Here is a 25020-nt window from a genome sequence, read left to right as displayed (position 1 = left end):
TGCAAGGGTCGGGAGTGCAGGAGCTGGGGGTAAAGAGGGAGGGGGATCGTCCAGGGGCGACGGGGAAGGGCCAAAGTACAAGTTTTGCCCAGGGCACCATTTCCCCTAACGCGGGTCCTTGGTAACATTTCTTGCTGGGAGGGGGAGGGGAGAGACGAGGCGTTTTCTCTCTGTTTCTTTCCTCTCCGTTTTCTGCTCCTTCCTTCAATTCCAGAAACCTCCCTTGTGTGTCAGATGGTGCAGTGACGCCCTCCCCACCCCAGGCCTCTGGAGCCTTTGGAGCAGGAAGATCCCAGGAGCTGAGGATGGATCCAGGGATGAGTAGCTGGCAGGAAGGAGTCCTAGCAGCTCTTCTGGGAGCGCAGGGGAGGAATGACTCCCCCTTCCCTAGCTTCTCCCCGTGGGGCTCTGGGGAGCAGGGAGGGTTGTGTGATAAATTCCTGTAACCCTTCTGCCCCTCTGAGTTGGCAGCAACAAGGGCTGGGCTCAGTATCTAGCGGTTCTGTTTCAATAACAAAATGCAAAACTGGCTCAAGCCCCCACCCAGTGACCTGGGACAATTACATACCACCCCCCCGGGCGCCTCTAGGAGGCAATACTTCCCCTCTCGCAAGCAGGGAGTCTGAGCCGCTCCACTCCACCAGCCGTTCCATGAACCACTCCAGTGGTCCCTGCAAACTGCTCTGCTGAGGCAGCAAAGAGCCACCAAATGTTCTGAGGGATGGAGAAAAATGCCTTCTAGTGAGCTATGGAAAGAGCTCAACCTGCTTAGCTTATCAAAAGAAGATTGAAAGGTGACTTCATTGAAGTGTTGAAGGACCTTCAGGGAGAGAAAAGATTGGGTATTAAAGGGCTCTTGAATCGAGCAGAGAAAGGCCTAACAAGACCCCATGGCTGGAAGGTGAAAAGAGACAAATTCATATTACAAATAAGGCACAAATGTTCAACAGCGAGGATGATTCACCACAGGAACAAGCTACCAAGGAAAGTGTGGATTCTCCATCTCCTGATGTCATTTAATGAAGACTAGATGCCTTTCTGGAATGTGTTTGCCCCAAAAGTAGCTCTTGTGTCCTACAGGAAGCCTGTGATACGCAGGGGGTCAGATTAGATGCTCTAATGGTCTCTTCTGGCCGTAAAGTCGACTCATTTCTGAAAAACTGAGTGTAGCATTGGGAGCAGCGTCTGATGTTTTCCTGTCTAGCCGGCTTGCTGCCTAGAACGAACGCTCCTTGAGTGGGGTGATCCACAGGGAGTAGCTCAAACCTGCAAAGTGCCTGGCCAGGGGCAGGACATTAGCCCAGCAAGGGAGGGGTGTGGCAGTGACATCACAAAGGCCTTTGGCAGGATCTCAGACTATTGGTCCAAGGTGGTGGGGAGGTGGTGACCTCACAGAGAGATGCTGACATCAGCCAGGCAGGACCAGGGTGAGGGGCCAGGGAAACCTCAGAGACCCCTGTGGCTTTGCTCCAGCAAGTCTCCTTCTCCAGGTCTCTCTCTGAGGACTGAGGGAGTATTCGGGTTCACGGACGTGAGCGCCAGGAGGAACCTCTTTCGAGTTTTCTCCTTCCCTTGTAGTGATTTTACTAGAAAACAGCCGTCCCTGTTTAGAAGGTAAGAGCCTCCTGGAGGTTTGAAACCTGTTCAGTCTGATCCATGTGGTGACAGTTGAATTCTAGGCATGGAAAACACAAGCTTAAGGAGGCAGAATTTTAGTCTGCACCTGGGATTTTGTCCCTTAGAATCACTGGGGACATTAATCATAGATTATCAGGGTTGGAAGGGACCTCAGGAGGTTATTTAGTCCAACCCCCTGATCAAAGCAGGACCAATCCCCAAATAGCTCCCTTAAGGGTTGAATTCATAACCCTGGGTTTAGTAGACCAATGTTCAAACCACTGAGCTATCCCTCTTCCCCTATTAGGGTTTGTCCTTTTTGTTTCACCTCTTCCTCCATCTATCCCTGCCTCCCTCCTTTCTCTTCATTTCTTGCTTCCTTTTTCCTTTCTCCTGTTCCCCTCCCAACATCAGGTTTTTTTCTCCTGCTGATAACAGCTCACGTTAACTGCTCACTCTCGTTATAGTGTGTATGGCAACACCCATTTTTTTCACGTTCTCTGTGTGTATATACATCTTCCTACTGTATTTTTAACTGCATGCATCTGATGAAGTGGGTTTTAGCCCACAAAAGCTTATGCTCAAATACATTTGTTAGTCTCTAAGGTGCCACATGTTCTCCTTGCAGATAAATTAATGGAGGTTAAGTCCATTAATGGATATTAGCCAAGATGGGTAAGGAACGGTGTCCCTAGCCTCTGTTTGTCAGAGAGTGGAGATGGATGGCAGGAGAGAGATCACTTGATCATTACCGGTTAGGTTCACTCCCTCTGGGGCACCTGGCATTGGCCACTGTTGGCAGATAGGATATGGGGTTGGATGGACCTTTGGTCTGACCCAGTATTGCCATTCTTCTGTTCTTATGAAGGGAGGGGCAGAGCCCTGTGATAGAGTTTCTGTAGTGTAGTGGTTATCATGTTTGCTTAACATGCAAAAGGACCCTGGTTCAAAGCCAGGAAGAAACATGATGGCTTCCTTTTCTCAGCTCCTAGTGGCCTGTCCCTGCTGTTGTAGGAGCAGCAGTGATTTCTATGCTCAAAAGGTCTGTTATACTTCCCCTCCCCCTCGCTTTTGTCTCCTCTCCCTCTCTGAATGCCTGTGAAGTGGCTTTCCCCCTCCTCCTCCCGCTCCCTCCTGCAATGCTTGTGGGATGAATGGGCTGGTTGAAGATCAGAAGAGCTTCCAGGTAGACAAGGTGTCTGGGACTCTAATTAGGCAGCACTCGCACACCCAGAGCATGGACACTGCATGGACACTGGCTGAGGTGGAGTGTGACCCACCGGATGCAGCCAAGTCATCTCTAGTCACAGGCCATGAGGTTCAGGACCTTAAAAGGGGAAGGGGCCCTGTGCTCAGCTGTGCTCTCACAAGCTTGTACCTCCAGTGAATGCCCTTCGCCCCGACCGCCTGGCCAGTGGTTCGCTGCGTTACATTCCATCACGCCTCGGGAAGACTTACCTTCATCGCACCGTCCATCACGGCGCTGGGGGACACTTACCTGGCAGAATCCTGACATCTCCAGTGCCGAGCCAGTCCTGGAAGCATGAGTGTGAGTGTGACCCCCGCCTTCTTTTGAGCTTAGCTGTCAGTATAACAAACGTGCTGCTTTCTGCCAAACTCTGGTGGCTCATTAGTCCTCCCTACGCTGACTAGCTGGCCCTATTTCGGGTAACACCTGCGATAACCCCAACCCCTGCAGGACAGAGGGTGGTGAAATGAGCTGAGAAAGAGCCTTGGCCTCAGCAGGGGAAAGCTAGAGGATCTGGGCCAGTCACCTTTTGGAGCCTTGTGGCTCGGCCTCCTCTGCTGTTGGAGGTTGGCCGGTGGAGGCCGGCTCTTCCTGCTGGCCTCCTCTGCGTGACTTGCCAAAGGAGGAAGTGAGGCAGGAATGGGGCAAAAGAGGAAAGTCGAGCTGAGAAAGGCAGGGCAGAAAGTAAGCACATCATTGCGGCTAAATGGGGTTAGTAGAGCATCACCATTCGTTCTGCAAAGCCTGGGGAGGTGCGGTTGGCTGCTGGGAGGCAGAATCCTGTCCCTGCTTCTTGGCTTCCCAGGGGTGGCTACTTGCAGCCCAGGAGAGGAAGGATGGTTCTGGTGAAAGGACGACAAGCAAAGCTCTGGGAGGAGATTTGGGTGCGGGGTGCGGGCTCTGCGCTGGGGGAGGGGGTTGGGGTGCAGGAGGGGTGGTGCTTACCCCAGGCACTGCAGCTCCCAAAGTGACCGGTACACACAACCCTCCGGCAGCAGCTCCTAGGTGGGCAGGTCAGGGGGTCTCTGTGGGCCGCTGCCTGCAGGCGCTGTCCCCTGAGCTCCCATTGGCTGCAGTTCCTGGCCAATGGGAGCTGCAGAGTTGGTACTCAGGGTGGGGCAGCGCATAGAGACACTCCCCCGCCCCAGGGGACGCTGGGACATGCCAGCCACTTCTGGGAGCGGCACGGAGGGATGGAGGCAGAGTGGGCAGGAAGTCACCTTAGTGCTGCTGGCACATCTCTGCACACCCGTTGTGGGGGGAGGGGAGCAGAGGGCTCCATGCGCTGCCTGGGGTAGGGGCAGAGCACGGAGCTGCCTCCCCTCCCGGGTCTATTGCATGGCCCCTCCCCGCACACAGAGGGACTTGTTTGCTGGAGCCTGACATGACAAACCCAGGGGTGAGATGTCTGAGGATTTACTCACTGAGGGCTGGGCTCAGGCAGCCAGTTTCATGCAGGTATTTCACACCCCAGGCCCCCCGAGTCTCCTCTGACCGTATTTCCCAGTGACACTGCACGTGGGTGGTGGGTATAAGGGGCTCGGCGAGGCTGAGGGGGCAAGAAATACTGGATGTGATGCACCCCCCTTTGGAGGGGGGGCTGGGCTGCAACCTGCCGTCTTCAGAGTGCCACCGACAGACCCTCCTGAGCAGTGGGGGAGCCACCAGTACCCAGCCCATGGCCCCGCCTGTGCTCTGCCCCCAGGCCCTGCCCTGGCTCGGACTCTCCCCCGAGAACCCACCCCCCCACAGGGGTAGGCAGATCTTCCACCTGATCAGCCCCGAGCCAGGTCTCTGTGCTGCAAATTATTCCAGCCTCTGGGAGGGAAAGCGCAGCAGCCCACAGCTCCAGCTCTGGCAGCTCTTTGCTCTCACTGGGATAGAAGACAACAAGTCTATCACTGCTCAGTAGAGCGACCAGATGTCCTGATTTTGTAGGCACAGTCCTGATATTTGGGGCTCTGTCTTCTATAAGCACCAATTACCCCCCACCCTCCCTCCTGATTTTTCACACTTGGTGTCTGGTCACCCTATTGCTCAGTGTGAGGCGAATGGCTCTGTGCTCTCTGCCGTTCGTGGTGGGGAGTTTCCCCACTGATAACAGTTCTTGCTGGGTTGGGGATGGGAGAGAGAAGAGGCGTTTATTCTGTTTCATTCCTCTCCATTTTCTGTTCCTCCCCTTCCCTTCCAGGGTCCTCCCTTCCATTTCAGACTGTGCAGTGACACCCTCCCCGCACCCAGGACTCTGGAGCCTCTGGAGCAGCACGATCCCATGAGATCCTCAGTGACCAAGGGTCTTTTCCAACTTCCAGGAGACCCAGCTTGAATCTAAAGGAAGCTCTGTTCCTTCCTGGGGATCCTCTCTCCCTTCCTGGAGATCAAGATCATGAAGCCTCTGCCTTCCCTCTTGGGTCTGAATTAACGTCCCATTTCCCACTATCTGCTCAAAATAAACAAGTTTCTAACCCAGGTGAGCAGAGTTAATTCAGTTCTCAGCTGGAATCCTTCACCCACATTCCTTAGGAGATACAGACTCTCTGTGACACAGACTGACTGGGGTTCATCTCTGCATGTCCCCAATGGGGAAGGAAAGACACTGAGGGGGAAGGAAGATAGGCAGGAGTCAAATCTGGGCGGTCCCCGGAGCCAGTTGATTGAGTGGCCCTGGAGTCAGCCACTGTGGCCACTGCAGAAGTCACAGAATCCGTCACTTCCACCACCTCCGTGACAGACACGGAGACAATCCATTCCCTGCTGTGACTGCAGTTCCTGGAAGGAAAGAGAAGAACAGAAAGTGACGAGAGAAAGAAAAAGAGAGATTCCCTGTCACCTCTCTCCCTGCTGCCTCCCCCCTTGTATTCTGTAACCCCATCTCACTGGGTTCCCTGTGCTGGTGCCATGGGGGTGACACTAGAGTTCTGGGGATTTGGGGGGCTCTTCATTTCTCAACATTTCACACAAATTTGTCTTTGGGCTGAAATTTCTCCTGTTAGGCCTCTCAGTCAGAGCTGTACCCCCACCCTGTTAGCGGGGGGGGGGGGGGCAGGGGAGATATAAATTGCAGAGCAGGCAGAGAAGTTGCCCATAAAGGGTCATATTGATCTGGTGACTGGTTCTGACTGGGGTCACACGTCCTCTGACACAGGCTCATGTGCAGAACATGGGAGCTCTGGCTTTTCCTAAATGCTGTAGAGTGTGAGTTCCTGGAAAGGGCAGGGGAGAGGGAGCAAGAGGAGAAAGGCAGAGACATTGGAGACGAGGAATTGGGGGGAGAAGAAGGAGAGAACAGAGAGACAATAAATGATTGAAGCAGAACAGGTGTCCCAACTCCATCTTGCTCATCACAGGTGTTCAGAGAGACAGGTAGTTGCGGGTTTTCTAGTGTCAAGTCTGTACTTTGATTCTAACAATTTGAGTTCAAATATCAAGGGGATCTCCACATACCTGATCTCTTCCCCCCTCCCCTTTTTTGTATTAATTTTTATTTTGACGTGTTTGGCTTAACCGTGATCTTCCCTTTCCCCACCTGTATTGCAATTTGGGGGTTATGTTTATTTTGCCTCCCTTTTGATCATGTCATTATAATTGTAACAGCAAAGGAACCTGCAGGAGCAAAAACTGACTCAAAACTTCATTTCCCCACCATGCCGGAACATCCTACAAACAGCTCACGCAGCTGGAATCATAACACGCAAGGCCAGGGGATGGGAGATGCAGGTTTCCAAGGGTTCTGTCTTTCTCACATGATACATTCCAGCCCCTTGTGTGCCTCCATCCTGTATGACCTGCTGGACTTTGACACATTTATTGTTTCATTCTATAGATAATGTGATTGTAACACAATGTGACTGAAATTGTACCACTTCCAGATGAGGAAACAACAAAAGAGAAAAGTCATTATTGCATTGGCTGGCCATCAAACCCAGATCAAGTGCTTAGAAAGCACCTATGCACACCACTATACCAATGCAGCTGGCAGTAGTTAATAAATCTGTTTTATGAAACTGGTGTATTTTGCTTGAAGTTCTTGGGAAATCTCAGCTCCATTACAAGGCTGGTTCATGTACTATTCACAGTGAGGGAGGGGTGGACCCTGCGTAATAAACTCACTATTGTGTCATACAGGAGGCCTGTGATATGCAGAGGGTCAGATTAGTTGCTCTAATGGTCTCTTCTGGCCATAAAGTCGACTAATTTCTGAAAAACTGAGTGTAGCATTGGGAGCAGCGTCTGATGTTTCCCTGTCTAGCCGGCTTGCTGCCTAGAACGAACGCTCCTTGAGTGGGGTGATCCACAGGGAGTAGCTCAAACCTGCAAAGTGCCTGGCCAGGGGCAGGACATTGGCACAGCAAGGGAGGGGTGTGGCAGTGACATCACAAAGGCCTTTTGCAGGACCTCAGCCTATTGGTCCAAGGTGGTGGGGAGGTGGTGACCTCACAGAGAGATGCTGACATCAGCCAGGCAGGACTGGGGCGAGGGGCCAGAGAAACCTCAGAGACCCCTGTGGCTTTGCTGCAGCAAGTCTCCTTCTCCAGGTCTCTCTCTGAGGACTGAGGGAGTATTCGGGTTCACGGACGTGAGCGCCAGGAGGAACCTCTTTCGAGTTTTCTCCTTCCCTTTCAGTGATTTTACTAGAAAACAGCCGTCCCTGTTTAGAAGGTAAGAGCCTCCTGGAGGTTTGAAAGCTGTTCAGTCTGATCCATGGGAGTGACAGTTGAATTCTAGGCATAGAAGACACGAGCTTAAGGAGGCAGAACTTTATTCTGCACGTGGGATTTTGTCCCTTAGAATCACTGGGGACATTGGGGTTTGTTCTTTTTGTTTCCCCTCTTCCTCCCTCCTCTTTTTCTCTTGCTTCCTTTGTCCTTTTATCTGTTCCCCTCCCAACACCAGGAGGGTGTGTGTGTGGGTGTGGGTGTGCGCGCGCACGTGCGCTCTGCAGCTCCCACTGTGGGAGGTCCACCCAAAAATGTGGGGCTGAAATAGTGCTCGGGCAGTGATCCCCACCAGTGACCTGGGCCATCCTTTGGGCTCTCTGGTGAGAACCCTCAGCCTCCCCTCCTCAGTCTCTACCCTGATTGGCTGAGCAGGGGGTTATTGACATGGACGAGACTCAGGTCCTTGGTGTTCTCTTTTAAGAACAAGTAAGTAAGTCAGAACTAGTGTGGCAGAGCTCTGACCCTGCTCCTGGGGGTCCTGCGCTTCTAGGCGGTTTATGCTGCCTCAGTGGCTCACTGTGACCCTCCACGTAGCCCTTCTCTCTCTAGGGCCAGGGTTACAGTCTGCTGAGCCCTTTTCATCATAGGCTGCAAGGAGGTTGGTGAGAGAACTCCCACACTCTCTGTTCAGCCTCCTGTCCTGACAGGGACCTGACTTCCCCTTCCAGGAGCTGTTCCTGTAGTGGTGGGTTGGGGGGAACATGGGCCCACCCTCTACTCCGGGTTCCAGCCCAGGGACCCTAATGGCAGCAGCTGTTGGCAGCCAACCTTTCACTGCCAGAGTTGCTACATTTCCCTGGGCCACTTCCCCACAGCTCTCCTGCTTCTCCCTTCTTCTCCCTTATCTTAGGGCTCCCTTAACGATGGTTTGAGGGTGTCTTCAGTAACCAGCCCTTCAGCCGCACTTCCTCTCCTCTGGCTCCCTGGATCCCCTGCCTGACTGGAGTGAGCCCTTTGTATAGTATCAGCAGGGCCTTAATTAGAGTCAGGTGGTCACATTAACTGAATGGCCTCACCTGACTCTTTACAGCTTAATTAGAGTCAGGTGTTCTCATTAGCCTGGTGCAGCCCCTGCTCTGGTCAGTCAGGGAACAGAAAACTGTTAATCCAGTGGCCAGTATATCTGCCTTCAGCTATTCTGCTGTAGAGGGTAGGAGGGAAAGGGCTGCTGCTGCTGCTGTTCCTGCTGGGCCCTCGCTGCTGCTACTGCTGCTCCGGCTGCTTCCCTGGCTGGGCTGGACACCACCACCCACCCCCTTTCTCTGCTATCCGCTTGCTGGCTGGCTAGTAGATTTCCCCCCCCACCACCACCCAGTTGCTGCTGTTGCTCCACCCACAGCCCCTTGGGGGGGGGGGCTGCTGGCCCGCTCCCCGGAGGAGGGGAGTGAGGGACCCCAGCTCCAGTCCTTGTTGCTGCGGAAGCCACCACCACCATCTTCTGAGCGGGGTCCCTCCTGCCTAGCCACCAGACCTCCACCTGGAGCTGCTGTGTTTGCTGCTGGGGAGCTGCTGGAGCCCCGAGGAGGAGGAGGAGGAGGAGAGAGCTGCCTGCTGCTGGAGGACCTCCTGGAGACTCTGCAGACCACCGTGGAGGGGGCACTAAAGGACTGAGTATTTTTTCAGACTGTGCTCTTGTGGTGGGGGTTTGGACTGTGTCTGTTGGGACGCCGGGGGTGTGGCGTGGAGCCTGCCCCCGGTCCATCTGTGTCCCCTTTGCCCCCACCACCGTCGTTGCCCCCTCCACCACCCCCGCTGGCGTTTTTCCATCTGCCTCATTCTCCTGCCTCTGGGACTGAGCTGCTCACCTGGCTTGCCATGCCCACCTCCACCGTTTGGGCCTGCAGCAGCAGCCAGCTGCATTGACTTTTTGCACAAGTGCCCGTGGGCGCACCCCCCAACCCCACCCCCTTGGCCTGGCCCCCTCTCCTTTGCCACATTTGTCTGCCCCACCCTTTTCCCTCTGTGACCCTGATTGTCCTGCCCCAGCCCTGCGGCTGGCCCCTTGGTCCCACTGCCCTGTTCCTAGTTTGATTTTCCCCCCCGGCCCTGTGATCCCCCAGCCCTGATTGGCCCCTCCCCTCGTGCGCCCATGCCCCCTCCCATGCGCTTGTGCTCTTCCCCCTTTTGAGTTTACCCTTGTTCACTGCACCCCCCCCTATGCTGTTAGCCCCCCTGATCCCCTAGTGCAACTAGAGGAGCCGGAATTCCCCTCTGGGTCGGTGGCCTGCCACCCTCCCGCTCCTGGGTCCTTGCTTGCTCCCCTTGGTCCTTTAGCCTTCCCTTTCTGGCACCCTCCTCCCCTGCCTGCAGCCTTGCGGGGAGGGGTGGTCGCCTCCTTTCCCTCCCCTCCCCTCGCTGTTTGTCCCCCTCCCCGCTCTCGTTATGGCGGGGGACTCGGCGGGGGAGACCCCTCGCGATGCTCCCACCACCCCTCCTCCGGAAACCCCCATGTCCGTTCCCCGAGCCTCTACCTCGACCGCCGCTGCCGGTTTACCTGCCACTGCCCCCGCTGGGGCACCGGCACTGGCGTGTATCGGGGAGACGTCCGCTGCTGCCACGTCCTTCGCCCCTTCCGATTCGGAGGGGGCCCCCCCAGCCGGTCGGAAAGGTCGGGGTGGGAAGAAGGGTAAGGGCCCAGCTATAAAGACCAGGCCCTCCATGGCGGGGACAACCCCCGCTGCCGTGGTCCCGCTTCTGGCCGCGGCATCCCTCCCCGCTGTTCCCTCTACCAGCTCCGCAGGTGTCCCTCCCCCGGCCCCCAGGGCATATGCCCAGGTGGCGGCAGCCCCCCCGCCTGCCGCTACTCCTCCGCCTGCCGCTTCCACTACCATCTTTAGCGGCCGGGGCCCCTTCCCCACCTTGACTAGGAAGCACGGCGTTCGTTGCCTCCTGGTGCCCGCCTCGCCCCACGTCGAAACCTATGTGAGGGCGTTGGCGAGGGTAGTGGGGCCCACCGCCATTGTGGCGGCCTCCAAGATGTACGGGAAGGTGGTCTTCTTCCTGGCGTCGGAGGCCGCCGCCCAGGAAGCGGTAGAGACGGGTCTGGCGGTGGGGGGCATGTTTGTGCCCCTGGAGCCCTTGGAAGACCTGGGGGTCCGCTTGGTCCTGACCTCCGTCCCTCCCTTCCTGCCCAATGCCGCCCTGCTGCCCGCCCTTTCTGCCCTGGGGCGCCCTATTTCTGTCATCAGCCCTCTCCCGTTGGGCTGCAAGGACCCCGCCCTCCGTCACGTCCTCTCGTTCCGCCGGCAGGTGCAGCTTCAACTGCCGCCGGCGGCACGTGACGGAGAGGCGCTCGAGGGGTCCTTTGTGGTCCCCTACCAGGGAGCCCGCTACCGGGTGCATTATTCAACGGGGGAGGCCCGGTGCTACCTCTGCCGGGCGATGGGGCACGTCCGGAGGGACTGCCCCTTGGCCCGGCACGGAGGGGCGTCCGGGACCCCCGAGCCCCGGTATGGCGCCGGCCCCGTCACCGCCGGTGCCCCTAGCTGCCCAGCAACTGACGCTGCCCCTCCTCCTTCTCAGTCCACCGCTGTGGAAGAGGGTGCGGCGGAGATAACGCCGGGCGTGGGAGAGGGCCCGCCCCAGGGAGACTCCTCCCTCGTTCCTGTTGCCCCTCCGTTGCCTCCCCGAGTCCCTAAGCCGCTGCCCTTGCCCCCAGACCTGACCCCTGTTAGCCAGCCCCCGGATGATGCCATGGAGGGCTGGTCCTTAGTGCAGGGGAAGCGGGGCAAGCGGAAGGCTCCGGTCCCATTACATCTTTCGGATTCGGAGGCCCCCCGGAAGAGCAGGAAGGGGGTCTCTGATGACGAGCCTTCCGCCTTGCCCCCCGACGACGCCCGTTTTGTGGTGCCGGCTGGGCGCGACGTGGCAGCACCGGACGGTGACGCTGCCCCTCCTCCAGGGTCCCTTCCTGAGGAAGCCCCCGAGGGAGCCCCCTTGCCGCTTGCCATCCGCAGCCTCCGCGTGGCTGAGGTGGGCGTCGCTTCGGGTGTTGGCGGGGAGGGCCCCGGGGTGGCGGACGGCGATCTCCCCTCCATCTACGAGGAGATCGAGGCCCTGGGTCTGACCCCGGTTACGCAGGGGGAGGACGACCCTTTACTAGCGGGCCTCGATCTGAGTGACCTCACCTCGGTCCCCCTGTCCCCGGTTTCCCCTCCCCTGACTGCCGCTTCTGCTCCTGCCTCTGAGGGTCCCCTGGGATCCTCCATCATCCCGGCTGCGGGTGGCACCCCGCTGACGGCCGCCGAGCCCATCGAGGCGACGGCCGATGCCCCGCTGCCCAGACCCGATTCCCAGGGGGTGTCCCTCTTGGGTGTGGGCCAACCGACCCCTTGCCCTACTCTTGACCCCTCCACCTCCCGTGATGCCATTGCCGCCCCTCGGGATACTCCCCAGGGTGCGGCCTTAGTTGTTTTTCCCTGCTCTGACCCATCAGGGGCTGCTGCTCTCCTTCCGCCGCCCCCTGTTGAACTGGGGAGCGGGGCGGGCCGCGTGGCGTCGGCCCATCGGACGCCACGTCGAGGGTCTGCCCCCTGCCTGCCCGCCTTGGTGGGCCACGGGGCTGTGATGGGGGCCCCGCTGGGGGACGGTCATCGATCCGTTACCCCGCCCCCCCGTGCGCTGAGGGAGGAGCTGCGGGCGTTCGCGAGGACGTCCATGGCTCCGTAACAAAAATCCAACTCGCGCTCCAGCGGTGGGGGGATTTCCATCTAATCCTCCGGGCCGCAAAGGCCCTCATAGGGGAGGGTAAGGGGACCGGGAAGCAGGCCGCCGCGACCTACCGGCGGGTCTGCCTCTTCCGTGACTCTCTTCTCACCCACGGGTTTGGTCACGGATTGCTGCGCGGCCCGACGGAGGCCGTGGGCGTGTCTGCCAGCGAGGATCCCCCCCAGCACTCCTCATGGCGACGATCATCTTTGCCACTTTGAACGCCCGGGGCTGTAGGATGGGTCTCCGCAGGAGCCAGGTGCTCTCCTTCCTTCGGGTCGGGGGGTACTCTGTGGTTTTCCTGCAGGAGACCCATACGGATCCGGCCGCTGAAGCTAGCTGGCGGCTGGAGTGGGGGGACAGGGTCTACTTTAGCCACCTCTCGGTTCGCTCGGCGGGAGTGGCGACCCTGTTCTCCCCCGACCTACGGCCCGAGGTGCTGGGGGTCGCCGAGGCTGTGCCGGGCCGCCTGCTGCACCTCCGGGTCCGCATGGAGGGGCTTGTGGTTAATCTCGTCAACGTCTATGCCCCGACATCGGGCCCGGAGAGGTTGCGTTTTTATCGGCAGGCGTCCGCCTTCCTCGGCTCCCTGGATCCTCGTGAGTGCCTGGTCCTGGGCGGGGACTTTAACACCACCCTCGAGGAACGGGACCGCTCGGGGACCGAGCAGTGCCCGGCCGCAGCGGACGTCCTCCGGGAGATCGTCGAACGCCACTCCCTGGTGGACGTCTGGCGCGACCACCACCCGGACGACGTCTCGACTTTCACCTTCGTCCGGGTGGAGGCCCATCGGTCGCGCCACTCCCGGCTGGACCGCATTTATCTGTCACGTTTCCACCTTTCACGAGCCCACTCCTCCAGCGTTCGGCCGGCCCCCTTTTCTGATCACCACCTTGCCACCGTGACGGCCTCTCTCTGCGCGGAGAGGCCGGGGCCGGCCTACTGGCATTTTAATAATAGTTTGCTGGAGGACGTGGGCTTCGTGGCGTCCTTCCGGGAGTTCTGGCTGGCCTGGCGAGGGCAGAGGCGCCTTTCCTCGGCGCGGCGATGGTGGGACCTGGGGAAGGTGCGCGCCCGGCTCTTCTGCCGCGACTACACCCGGGGCGCCAGCCGACGGAGGGATGCGGCGATAGAGCAGTTGGAACGGGAGGTTTTGAAGCTGGAGAGGCGTCTGGCCGCCAGCCCCGAGGATCCATCCCTCTGCGGAGCGTGCCGGGAGAAGCGGGAGGAGCTCCGGGCCCTCGAGGATCATCGAGCCCGGGGTGCCTTTGTTCGATCCCGCATCCGCCTCCTTCGGGAGATGGATCGCGGCTCCCGCTTCTTCTACGCCCTGGAGAAAAGGAGGGGGGCCAAAAAGCACGTCACCTGCCTCCTGGCGGAGGACGGCACCCCCCTCACGGATCCGGCGGAGATCTGCGGGAGGGCCAGGGCCTTCTACGCGGCTCTTTTCTCCCCGGATCCGACCGATCCTAACGCTTGCAAAGTGCTCTGGGACGGACTCCCGACGGTCAGCGCGGGCGACCGGGACCGGCTAGAGCTGCCTCTCACTCTGGCCGAGTTCTCGGAAGCCCTCCGTCGCATGCCCACCAATAAATCTCCGGGCATGGACGGGCTGACCGTGGAGTTCTACCGCGTGTTCTGGGACGTCCTCGGCCCAGACCTAGTCACCGTCTGGGCCGAGTCTTTGCGGAGCGGGGTCCTCCCTCTTTCGTGCAGGCGAGCCGTGCTCGCCTTATTGCCGAAGAGGGGGGACCTCCGCGATTTACGGAATTGGCGTCCCATCTCGCTCCTCAGCACGGACTATAAAATCGTTGCGAAGGCCATTTCGATTCGGCTAGGGTCCGTGCTGGCGGACGTGGTCCACCCGGACCAGACCTACACCGTCCCGGGCCGCACGATCTTTGATAACTTGTATCTGGTCCGGGACCTTCTGGAATTAGGGTGTAGGGATGGTCTGTCGTTCGCCCTCCTGTCCCTGGATCAGGAGAAGGCGTTCGACAGGGTGGATCACGGGTATCTCCTGGGCACTCTGCAAGCGTTAGGCTTCGGACCCCAGTTTGTGGGTTTTCTCCAGGTGCTGTACGCTTCCGCGGAGTGTCTGGTCAGGCTCAACTGGACCCTGACCGAGCCGGTCAGCTTCGGGCGAGGAGTACGGCAGGGGTGTCCCCTCTCGGGTCAGCTGTACGCTCTGGCGATCGAGCCCTTCCTCTGTCTCCTCCGTCGGAGGTTGACGGGGTTGGTGCTCCGGGAGCCGGAGCTGCGGCTGGTCCTGTCGGCGTACGCCGACGATGTGCTCCTCGTGGTCCAGGACCCGGGCGACTTGGCGCGGGTGGAGGCTTGCCAGGCCATTTATTCGGCGGCCTCCTCCGCCCGGGTCAACTGGGTCAAGAGCTCTGGCCTGGTGGTAGGGGACGGGTGGCAGGCGAGCTCCCTCCCACCCGCGCTTCAGGCCATCCGGTGGAGCGCGGGTCCGCTGCTCTATCTCGGCGTTTACCTTTCTGCCACGCATCCGTCTCCGCCGGAGAACTGGCATGGTTTAGAGGGCGGGGTGAGGGCGCGGCTCCGGAAATGGACAGGACTACTCCGGTGCCTCTCTCTCCGGGGGAGGGCGCTGGTGCTGAATCAATTAGTCCTGTCCATGCTCTGGTACCGGCTCAACACCCTGGTCCCGGCCCCGGATTTCCTGGCCAACCTCCGGACGGCGGTTCTGGAGTTCTTCTGGCCAGGAACGCACTGGGTCTCTGCAGGGGTCCTCCACCTGCCCCTGGAGGAGGGGGGGCAGGGCCTGAAGTGCCTGCGCACTCAGGTCCACGTCTTCCGCCTCCAGGCCCTGCAGAGGCTCCTGTACGGTGTGGGTAGTCCGGCGTGGAGCGTATTGGCGCACGCCTTCCTCCGCCGCTTCCGAGGGCTCCGATACGACCGGCAGCTCCTTTATCTCGATCCGAGGGGCCTTCCGCGAGACCTCTCCGGGCTGCCGGTCTTCTACCAAGACCTCCTCCGGACCTGGAAGCTCTTTTCAACGACCAGGTCCGTGGCGGCCACCGTGGGGGTCGATCTCCTCGCGGAGCCCCTGCTACACAACCCCCAGCTCCGTGTGCAGGTGGCGGAGTCCCCCGCGGTGCGCCAGAGGCTGGTCTTGGCAGGAGTCACCAGGGTCGGAGACCTCCTGGACTACGACCGGGGAGACTGGCTGGATCCCCTGACGCTCGCTCAGCGCATGGGGCTCTCCAGCCCTCGTACCCCCCGGCGCGTACTTCAGGAGGTGAAGGCCGCTTTACTGCCCGCTGCTCGGGTTTACCTCGACCGGGTCCTGCGGGAGGGCATGCCCCGCCCACCTTCCACCCCGGGCCCTGTGGATCTTTTTATCGGGCCCCTGCCCCGTGGCCCCAATCACCCCCCTCGCCCTTTCACTGCAAGCCGGCTGCCCGATCTGCAGCCGGTTTTGTTCCAGACCGCGCCAAGAAAACATCTGTACACGCTCGTGCTCCACACGCTTCACCACCTCACCCTCGCGTCCCGCCCCGATACGAAATGGCGGGACCTCCTGCCACCTCTCGAGGGTGAGGAGCCCCGGTGGGCCAGCCTGTATTCTGCCCTAGTCCCGAGGCCCGCCGGGGATGTCAGTTGGAGGCTCCTTCACGGGGCCGTGAGCACGGGCGTGTGCCAGCGCGGTTTACCCTGTCCCCACCACCTGCCCCTTTTGCGGCGTGAAGGAGACCCTGGCACATGTTTATTTAGAGTGTGCCAGGTTGCAGCCCCTGTTCCGGCTCCTCTTGGATCTCCTATTGCGTTTTTGGTTGCACTTTTCTCCTCACCTGTTTATCTATGCACTCCCCATCCGTGGCCCCACGAAGTCGCGGGATCTCCTTGTCAACCTCCTCTTGGCCCTGGCCAAACTGGCCATCTATAAAACCAGGGAGAGGAGGTTGGCCGACGGGATTTCCTGCGACTGTGGGGCCTATTTCCGCTCCTCCGTCCGTTCACGCATCCGGGCGGAGTTCCTCTGGGCGTCCACTGGCTCCCTTGACGCCTTCGAGGAGCAGTGGGCGTTGTCCGGGGTTCTCTGCTCGGTGTCCCCATCTGGTTCCCTTCGTTTAGCCCTATGACCTCACTCCCGCTCCTGTTTTTTTCATTGGTTGTCCCACGTAATTACTTAGTGTCCCGGACCTGTGGATCCTCCCCTTAGGCTGGGGGGAGGTCCTTTAGCAGTGGGCGGGCTTCGCCCGCCCACTTCCTGGATACTAATAGGGCTATACCCACCTGGCCTGGGTCTATCACACTAGCTATACCCAAGAAGTAGAAAGAAAAAACAATTCAGCTTGTAAATTCCTTTTGCTGTCTGCTTGCTCACAGCTTGAAGCATCCTCTTAACAAAGACCCTTGTTAAAAAACTTAACACCTCTGCCCTCAGGCAGCTTTCTAAGCAGCTAGAAAGGAGAGAAAAAATAATTCACACTGCTGCTCACCATGTGAAGGTTTTTTCCCCCACTTTGAACTTTAGGGTACAAATGTGGGGGACCTGCATGGACACTTCTACGCCTAATTACTAGCTTAGATCTGGTATACTGCCACCACCCAGAATTTCAGTGTCTGGGGCACTCTGTTACCCCAAAACTTTCCCCTCCCTTGGCAGCCTTGAGAGGCTTCACCAATTCCCTGGTGAACACAGATCCAAACCCCTTGGATCTTAAAACAAGGAGAAATTAACCATTCCCCCCACTCCTTTCCCCTCACCAATCCCTGGTGAGTCCAGACCCAATCCCCTTGGATCTTAAAACAAGGAAAAATCAAGCAGGTTCTTAAAAAATAAAGCTTTTAATTAAAGAAAGAAAGGCAAAAATCATCTCTGTAAAATCAGGATGGAAAATACTTTACAGGGTACTTAGATTCATATAGTCCAGAGGAAACCCCCTCTAGCCTTAGAGTCAAAGTTACAGCAAGCAGAGGTAAACTCCTTTCAGCAAAAAAAAGGGACATTTACAAGTTGAGAAAACAAAGATAAAACTAACACGTCTTGCCTGGCTAATTACTTACAAGTTTGAAACATGAGAGACTGATGCAGAAAGATTTGGAGAGCCTGGATGGACGTCTGGTCCCTCTTAGTCCCAAGAGCGAACAACAACAAAACAAAGAGCACAAACAAAAGACTTCCCAACACCAAGATTTGAAAGTATCTTGTCCCCCTAGTGGTCCTCTGGTCAGGTGTCAGACAGGTTTAGTGAGCTTCTTAACCCTTTACAGGTAAAAGAGACATTAACCCTTAACTATCTGTTTATGACAGGCCCAAACTCTCCAGTGCTTGGATTCTTTACATGCTTTCACAGAGTGAAGAGCACATGTTCCATGATTTCATAGGGCAGCGTTTTAGGCCTATTTTGAGTCAGGGAGCTATGCTATAGGGAGCTTTCCCTGTGTGGATCTGACAGGTGGATCAACATAGATGCACACTGTGACCATTCTAAGGGTGCTGAGGGCTGTGAGTCTCCTTGTTGCCACCTGCCACTACTAAGAAGGACTTTTGGCAGCTGGATGTTAGCATCCAAGCTCACCAGCCTGTCAGGCACTCAAGCACCCTCCTCCACAGCAGCCCTGACAGTTGACAATAGAGACACCTTAACCCCTGAGTTCCTTCAATGTGTCCCCTCCGGTCTAGCTCCGATCACCAGATACTCGGGGTATGTCTATACTACCTGCCAAATCGGCGGGCAGCGATGGATCCAGCGGGGGTCGATATAGCGCGTCTAGTGTAGATGCACTAAATCGATCCCCGAGTGCTCTCCCCTCGACTGTACTCCAGCTCAGTGAGAGGCGCAGGCAGAGTCTACGGGGGAGCTGCAGCAGTCGACTCACCGCAACAAAGACACCACAGTAAGTCGATCTAAGTACATCGACTTCAGCTATGTTATTCATGTAGCTGAAGTTGCATAACTTAGATCGATCCCCTCCCCTAGGTTAGACCAGGGCTCAGAAAAATCCCAGATCCTCTCTGCCCAAAGCAATGGTACATCCCAGGTTACCAGTTTTACTGGTATCACACGCAGCACTTGAGCACAGTTATCGAACAAATGGAAATTTCTTTACCACGGGACAGAGTTTTAAAAAGAAACAAATGTGAGTGATGGAAACCAACCATTACCAACAAAACAAAATCACAAAATGCAACCTACACCCTAATAGCTCCCTTCCCTATCTAAGTAGACTGACGTGTGAGGTGACAGTCTATTGCAGTGATTGCTAGTCCCTAGGAGCCAGGCCTCTGCCTTTCTTGAAGCACCACTGGTCATTAGTGATCTCCTTGGTGAATGGACCCAGAGTGTTTCTCTCCACCCTGTCATAAACTGAATCAGTCTTTTGTGTATATTCACAGGAAGGACCATTTCCTCATTGTCATATTGTCCTTTTCTCTGCCACAGGGTTTCGATGTCTATAATTTGTCTTTGATAGTTTTCCATTGGCTTTTCTGGGCTGGTGCAAAGGCTGACAATGCAGCAATACATCGCATAACTGGCTAGCAAGGGACGGGTGACAATTCCCTTGAATGGGCTGTCCCCAACAAAACCTGTGATTGGGGTGACTCACTTTCATGACAATACTATATGGGCATAATGTTCCATATACTTACATTACTCCTTCAATAGGACTCATACCCACCTCTTGAAGTGATCAGGAGTAACAATAATTTACAAGGTTTCAGTACAGATCTCACTGCTATGCTTCCTGGATAAATATCATAAAAATCAGTGCATTAGGTGGGATGAGTTTGTCGGGTCTGAGACAGGAGTTTCTTGTGAATTACTTTGACCTCTTTGCCAACTGGCACCAAAGAGCATTTATCACACATACACTGAGCTATACAGCCACACTCTGATATAACAGAAAGGCCAGCACAAAAAACAGAGAGAGGAACAATAAAATACTAAAATGACAATGGTTGGAACTCTCCATTTCCCTCAGTCTTTGGACTGATGGGTACTAAGAGCTTTTCCCTCAGTTGAACCAGGTGATTGGATACCTGGCTCAGCCCTCCATACTAGCAGTTCTCTCACCTACAGGGAGATGGGTCAAAATTGGAATTGATGTCACGACTCGCTTCCCAGAGGGGATCAACCTGTCTAAAGCTGTGTCTACCCTTCAAACACTGGAAATATTCTTCTGACAACCTAACACTGTCTACACTGGGGCTCAGCTCACATGAACTACTTCTCTCAGAGGAGTGGATTTTTCACACCCCTGTCAACATAGCTTTTCAGTGTAGACCAGCCTTTAGATGGCTTTTTGATATGAAAGGCAGTGGACTTCAGCCTTTTCCTTGGTATTGATGGTTAACAACTGCAGTTTCCTACCTGCTGGACACATCCTATGACAGATGTCAGGCCTTTCCTTTGCAAATTAGAGAAGTGGGGGAGTCAGTGACCCTTACAGTGTAAGTGGGTATGTAGCAGGGTGGACCCCTGCTCCAGCCCTGAAGGGGTTAAAAATAGCCCTGGGAAGGGGCTGAGGCTCAAGAAAACAGCCTTTAGGCTGGGCTGATTGGGGAAGTGGCTGCAGCTGGGGCCACGCCCCAAACTGAGCCAAGGGCCTTATAAGAAGGCCAGGGAAGCCAGAAGCACAGACAGTCTCTCTCTGCCTTCAGAGGGAGATGGGCCTGGCTGCTTAGGAGCTGAGATAAGTACCTAGGGTGAAGCAGGGCCGGGGAAAGGCTGAGGAGCTGAGGAGCTCTAGCCAGGAAAGCCTCAGGCTGCGGCCTAGCACAAGGCCAATGGGTACTGGGGGTTGCAGAGGGCAGCCCAGAGGTAGCCAAAGCAGCAGGTCCAAACCCAACCCTGCCAATGATGAATAGGCTGATACTGCAGTCTGCCCCAGGGTGTGGGGCTAGACAATGACTGACAGTAGCCACATACTGAGGCAAGGTAGGGATAGAGGGTGGGGGTTCCCTGAGACAAAGGGAAGCCCAGAGTAGAAAGGGGTTACTGCCAGGGGGCAGCACCCCAGAGAAAGGGGCACCGGGTCTAGGGAGGGACACGGGGGCCTGAGAACAGGTGGATCACCAGCCTGCAGAGGGCGCTCCGGTGCTGAACAAAGCTAATTCCCAGAGTAACCAGCAGGAGGCGCCGCAGGGGTCAGTCGACCCGTTTACAGGGTAAAAACTTATACAAATTGTCTCCTCGAGTAGTTTTCCTTTAATAGAAATTGACTTTGAAGTTCAGTAAAATATGCTCTATTTGACATTTACAAAAACATAAAATCTATACGGGCCCAATATTCTCTTCTATACGCTAACACCTATTCTCCCACCCCAACCTTTGGAGTGAGGTTTTCTACCAGAACTCCTTACACTACAGGGGGTAAATTAAATGAAATTAACTTTTGAAGATTAGCCATCATTTCCTGTATGACTAAAAAAAGAAAAAAACAAGACAACTTTCAGTTTTCCAAAATAATTCAGATTATCAAACAATTAGTGTCTTACTCTTTAACCAATAATTTCACCTATAATTTCATTTTCACTAGTAACAGTAATATATTCAAAGATCACAAATCCTTGTCGTATATGTTAGTTTTCTTTAATCCCCATTGCCAACAACTGAACCATGGCTCAAGTTGTGGTTTGTCTCAACACTTCTGAGAGTTCATATATCTCTGGTTCTTCTGCCATGCGTGTTGGTGGAAGGCATCTCCTATGTGGGAATGTTTGCATCATGAGGAAAAATACCTCTCTTTTCACACTTTAAATCTTTCCAAGAAGTAGGAGGTAAGGGAGAAGTGATGTAAATGCATAAAACACAAGAGAAAACTGTCTGGTCTTCACTACAGACATTTATCGGTATAATTATTGCTCAGGGGTGTGAAAAATCAACACAGCTGAACAACGTAGTTACACAGCTCTAATCCCTGTGTAGATAGCGCTACAACAGCAGGAGAGCTTCTCCTGCCAACATAGCCATCTGAGACAATATTGATTTAAGTAACTGAACTACACTGTGCTCATATGCACTTCCCTCAGTTAGTGGGGGGTCTGCTGTTCACCATTTCTGAATGGAGATTTTAAATCACTGCTGTGTCTTTGTTACCATGGCCAGTAAACTGGAGAGTTCTCTCCTGTTGACAGAACTGCACTTGAATTGTCTCCAAGTCATCATGGAGATATGGGGAAAAAGCAAAGCTGAAGGGAGAAATGATGACTTTAGCAAATGGTCATTTGTCTTAAATTCTCCAATAAATCTGAGCTGAACTAATATCTAATTGTACGACCACACAGCCATCAAGAAAGATAGAAACCCAGATCACAGAGAGATAGAATACATGACAATGAAAGTGTAAATTGAAATTCCAGAGCAGGTTACATCTCATTATTTAGAATCAGGACAAGAGATTCTCCCATCACATTATCCTCTGATCCATTCAAATCTGCTTCGCTCAGCACTGTCTCCATAGTCAGTTATGTTATTTACAACATGTTTAGTATCCCAGCATCCCCATAATGGAGGAAAAAACAGCTACCTTGCCAGAAGTGGCTTTACCAATAGATGGAACCTGGGATTTAAACTCTAAATGATGACACTGTATTTAGGATCCATCTGAATTCCCCTTCCAGGCCTTTGATACTTTCATCTCGAGTCATAGCAACTCTGGTACAGGATTAAATAAGTCAAAGCATCATCTCCAAGCACAGACAACTGAGAACACTTCATCATATGACATTTTGAGAAGTGGAGGGGTAGAATGTGATGACGATAAACTCTGCCTGGCTCAGTCAAAAGGTAACAGTTCTGCCGTGATGGGGAAGGAGGGAATCTCTGAGTCACCCCATCTCCTTTCAAGTATCAGAGGGGTGGCTGTGTTAGTCCAGATCTGTACAACGTGACAAAGAGTCCTGTGGCACCCTGTAGACTAACAGACGTATTGGCGCATAAGCTTTCGTGGATGAATCCCCACTTCGTCAGACGCATGGAGTGGAAATTTCCAGAGGGGTGTATAAATATGCAAGCGAGAATCAGACTAGAGATAACAAGGTTAGTTCAATCAGGGAGGATGAGGCTCTTATAGCAGAGGAGGTGTGAACACCAAGGAAGGAGAAACTGCCTCTGTAGCTGGCGAGCCAGGCACAGTCTTTGTTGAATCCTGAGCTGATGGTGTCAAATTTGCAAATAAACTGAAACTCAGCAGTTTCTCTTTGAAGTCTGGGTCTGAAGTTTTTTTGCTGCAGGATGGCTATTTTTAAATCTGCGATTGTGTGTCCAGGGAGACTGAAGTGTTATCCTGTAGGTTTTGGTATATTGCTTATGCTCCAAAACATTTTTTAGTCTATAAGGTGCCACAGGACTCTGTCGCTTTTTACATCTCCTTCCAGTATCACAGAAGCGGAAATGACACTTTTTTCCTGCCCCTGCTCCTCCTCTTTTAAATGTAATATGAAAAGTTCCCATGATAACTGCTCTTCAGCACAACCCAGAGCAACGTGAGAACAATTGGCAATGCTACAATATGTATCATTGGTGACTCTAACCATAACTGCAATAGGAGGAATGGTATAACTGTGATGCTCCCTTGTTTCTTATGGGAAGGACACACTCAAATTACTCATGGGACAATGGAGTTGATAGAAAGGACAAATGGGTCCACCTCAAAGAGGTCAAACTGCAAAATGCAAAAAATGGGCCACTCATCTGGCCAAGCTGAGGGATATCGGTGCTTCATGCAGTTCAAACAGCTTTTAAAAGTTACTCTGTGGGAATCAGGAAAAGTATGAAAGTATCGATAGCCCTAGAGGGTTTGTGGTGTTGATCCCCCTTGCAGATTCTCTGATGGCTCACATGGGCTCAATGGCAAGACAAGGTTTTCCCACACTCACTGCTTCCATGGGGTCTCATACCAGTGTGGATTCTCTGATGGCTAATAAGCTGCTGGCGGTAAATGAAGTTTTTCCCACAATCACTGCATTTATACGGCCTCTCCCCTGTGTGGGTTCTGAGATGGGTAAGAAGGTGCGAGCTGTGATTGAAAGTTTTCCCACACTCACGGCATACATAGGGCCTCTCTCCTGTGTGGATTCTCTGATGCCCATTAAGGTGAGAGCTGTGAGTGAAGCTTTTCCCACACTCACTGCATTCAAAGGGCCTCTCCCCTGTGTGGATTCTCTGATGTTTAGAAAGGGCTGAGCTGCTAGAGAAGCTTTTCCCACACTCACTGCATTCATAGGGCCTCTCATCTGTGTGGATTCTCTGATGAGTAATAAGGTTTGAGCTGCGATTGAAGGTTTTCCCGCACTCACGGCATTCATAGGGCCTCTCCCCTGTGTGGATTCTCTGATGAACAGAAAGGGCTGATCTGTAAATGAAGGTTTTTTCACACTCACGGCATTCGTAGGGCCTCTTCCCTGTGTGGATTCTCTGATGCTGAGAAAGGCCTGATTTGTAAATGAAGGTTTTCCCACACTCACTGCATTCATAGGGCCTCTCCCCTGTGTGGATTCTCTGATGCTGAGAAAGGGCTGAGCTGCTAGAGAAGCTTTTCCCACACTCACTGCATTCATAGGGCCTCTCGTCTGTGTGGATTGTCTGATGAGTAATAAGGTTTGAGCTGCGATTGAAGGTTTTCCCGCACTCACGGCATTCATAGGGCCTCTTCCCTGTGTGGATTCTCTGATGCTGAGAAAGGCCTGATCTGTAAATGAAGGTTTTCCCACATTCACAGCATTCATAGGGCCTCTCCCCTGTGTGGATTCTCTGATGCTGAGAAAGGGCTGATCTGTAAATGAAGGTTTTCCCACACTCACAGCATTCGTAAGGCCTCTCCCCTGTGTGGATTCTCTGATGTTTAGAAAGGCCTGATCTGGGAGTGAAGGTTTTCCCACACTCACGGCATTCATAGAGCCTCTCCCCTGTGTGGATTCTCTGATGCTGAGAAAGGTTTGAGCTGCTAGAGAAGTTTTTCCCACACTTACAGCATGTATTTTTCCTCTTTCCCATGAGGATTTCCTGCTGTGCTGTGGTTTCCTTGACGCTCTTCTGAGTTCCCCGACAGAAAATAAATTTACCCATTCTCTCTCCTGGCTGGTTTCCCTGCTCTCTTTCTGGTCTGTGCTGAATCTCACAGGAGTTTCCCAGCTGGTGACTCCTGGACACATTCCTTTTCGATCTTTGCGATAATTCTCTGTGTTTATCCACTTGCTCGGCATTTTCCTGATGAGAATTCTGCTTCTCTTTCTCACCTACCATTTCATCACCTGTTGCGATAGAAACAGACACCTCAAACAGAGATGGAAAGGGGAACATCAAACCAATACAACTGCTTGAGAGAGGTCAAATAAAAACAAAGAACTGAACTCCAAACTCTTCCCCTAAATAGGAGAGAGGAGGGGATCAGTTTGGCCTTCACATCCCATCCAAATTCGCAGGGGGAAGGAAGGAAGCCACGGCCTGGTGTCTGCTAGGATCTACAGGAAGCGACCCTTTCTAGGGACAATAATGAACTGAGAGACCTCCCAAGGGCTTTGTAGGGCATCCCAGATGTTTCCTTCAGGCACTTACAGATTCTGAGTTGGTTTAATGTTTCCTCACCTGTGCAGGAAGCTCTCAGGATCCGTCTTTCCTCTGACCCCTGGAGGTCTGGGATCCATGGCTCTTCCCCTTGTTCAAGCTGGGAGATTATATGAGGTTTGGAAACTAGAAACCCTGCTCAGATGAAAGAAAACAAAGGAGTTCAGTTGATTTCATATGACTGTGTCAT

At 54.6% G+C, this 25020-nt stretch overlaps 2 protein-coding genes across 2 annotated transcripts in view; one reads left to right on the top strand and one right to left on the bottom strand.

The window, feature by feature from the left end:
* Window positions 1–25020, top strand: part of LOC120381727 (zinc finger protein 850-like) — a gene marked incomplete at its 5' end in the record, with an annotated part of 427702 nt that overhangs the window by 129030 nt on the left and 273652 nt on the right. The gene's annotated exons all lie outside the window — the stretch shown is intronic.
* Window positions 22006–24227, bottom strand: LOC120381728 (zinc finger protein 420-like; the record flags this gene model as incomplete). The annotated part of the gene is made up of 1 exon (XM_039499845.1): window positions 22006–24227. A coding segment is annotated over one exon (1116 nt), but the record flags the coding sequence as incomplete, so codon positions are not given.

Source organism: Mauremys reevesii, linkage group 14 (assembly GCF_016161935.1).
Source record: "Mauremys reevesii isolate NIE-2019 linkage group 14, ASM1616193v1, whole genome shotgun sequence".
Lineage (NCBI taxonomy): Eukaryota > Metazoa > Chordata > Testudines > Geoemydidae > Mauremys > Mauremys reevesii.
The sequence above is the reverse complement of the archived record's forward strand: the minus strand, read 5'-3'. Positions and strand labels throughout refer to the sequence as shown.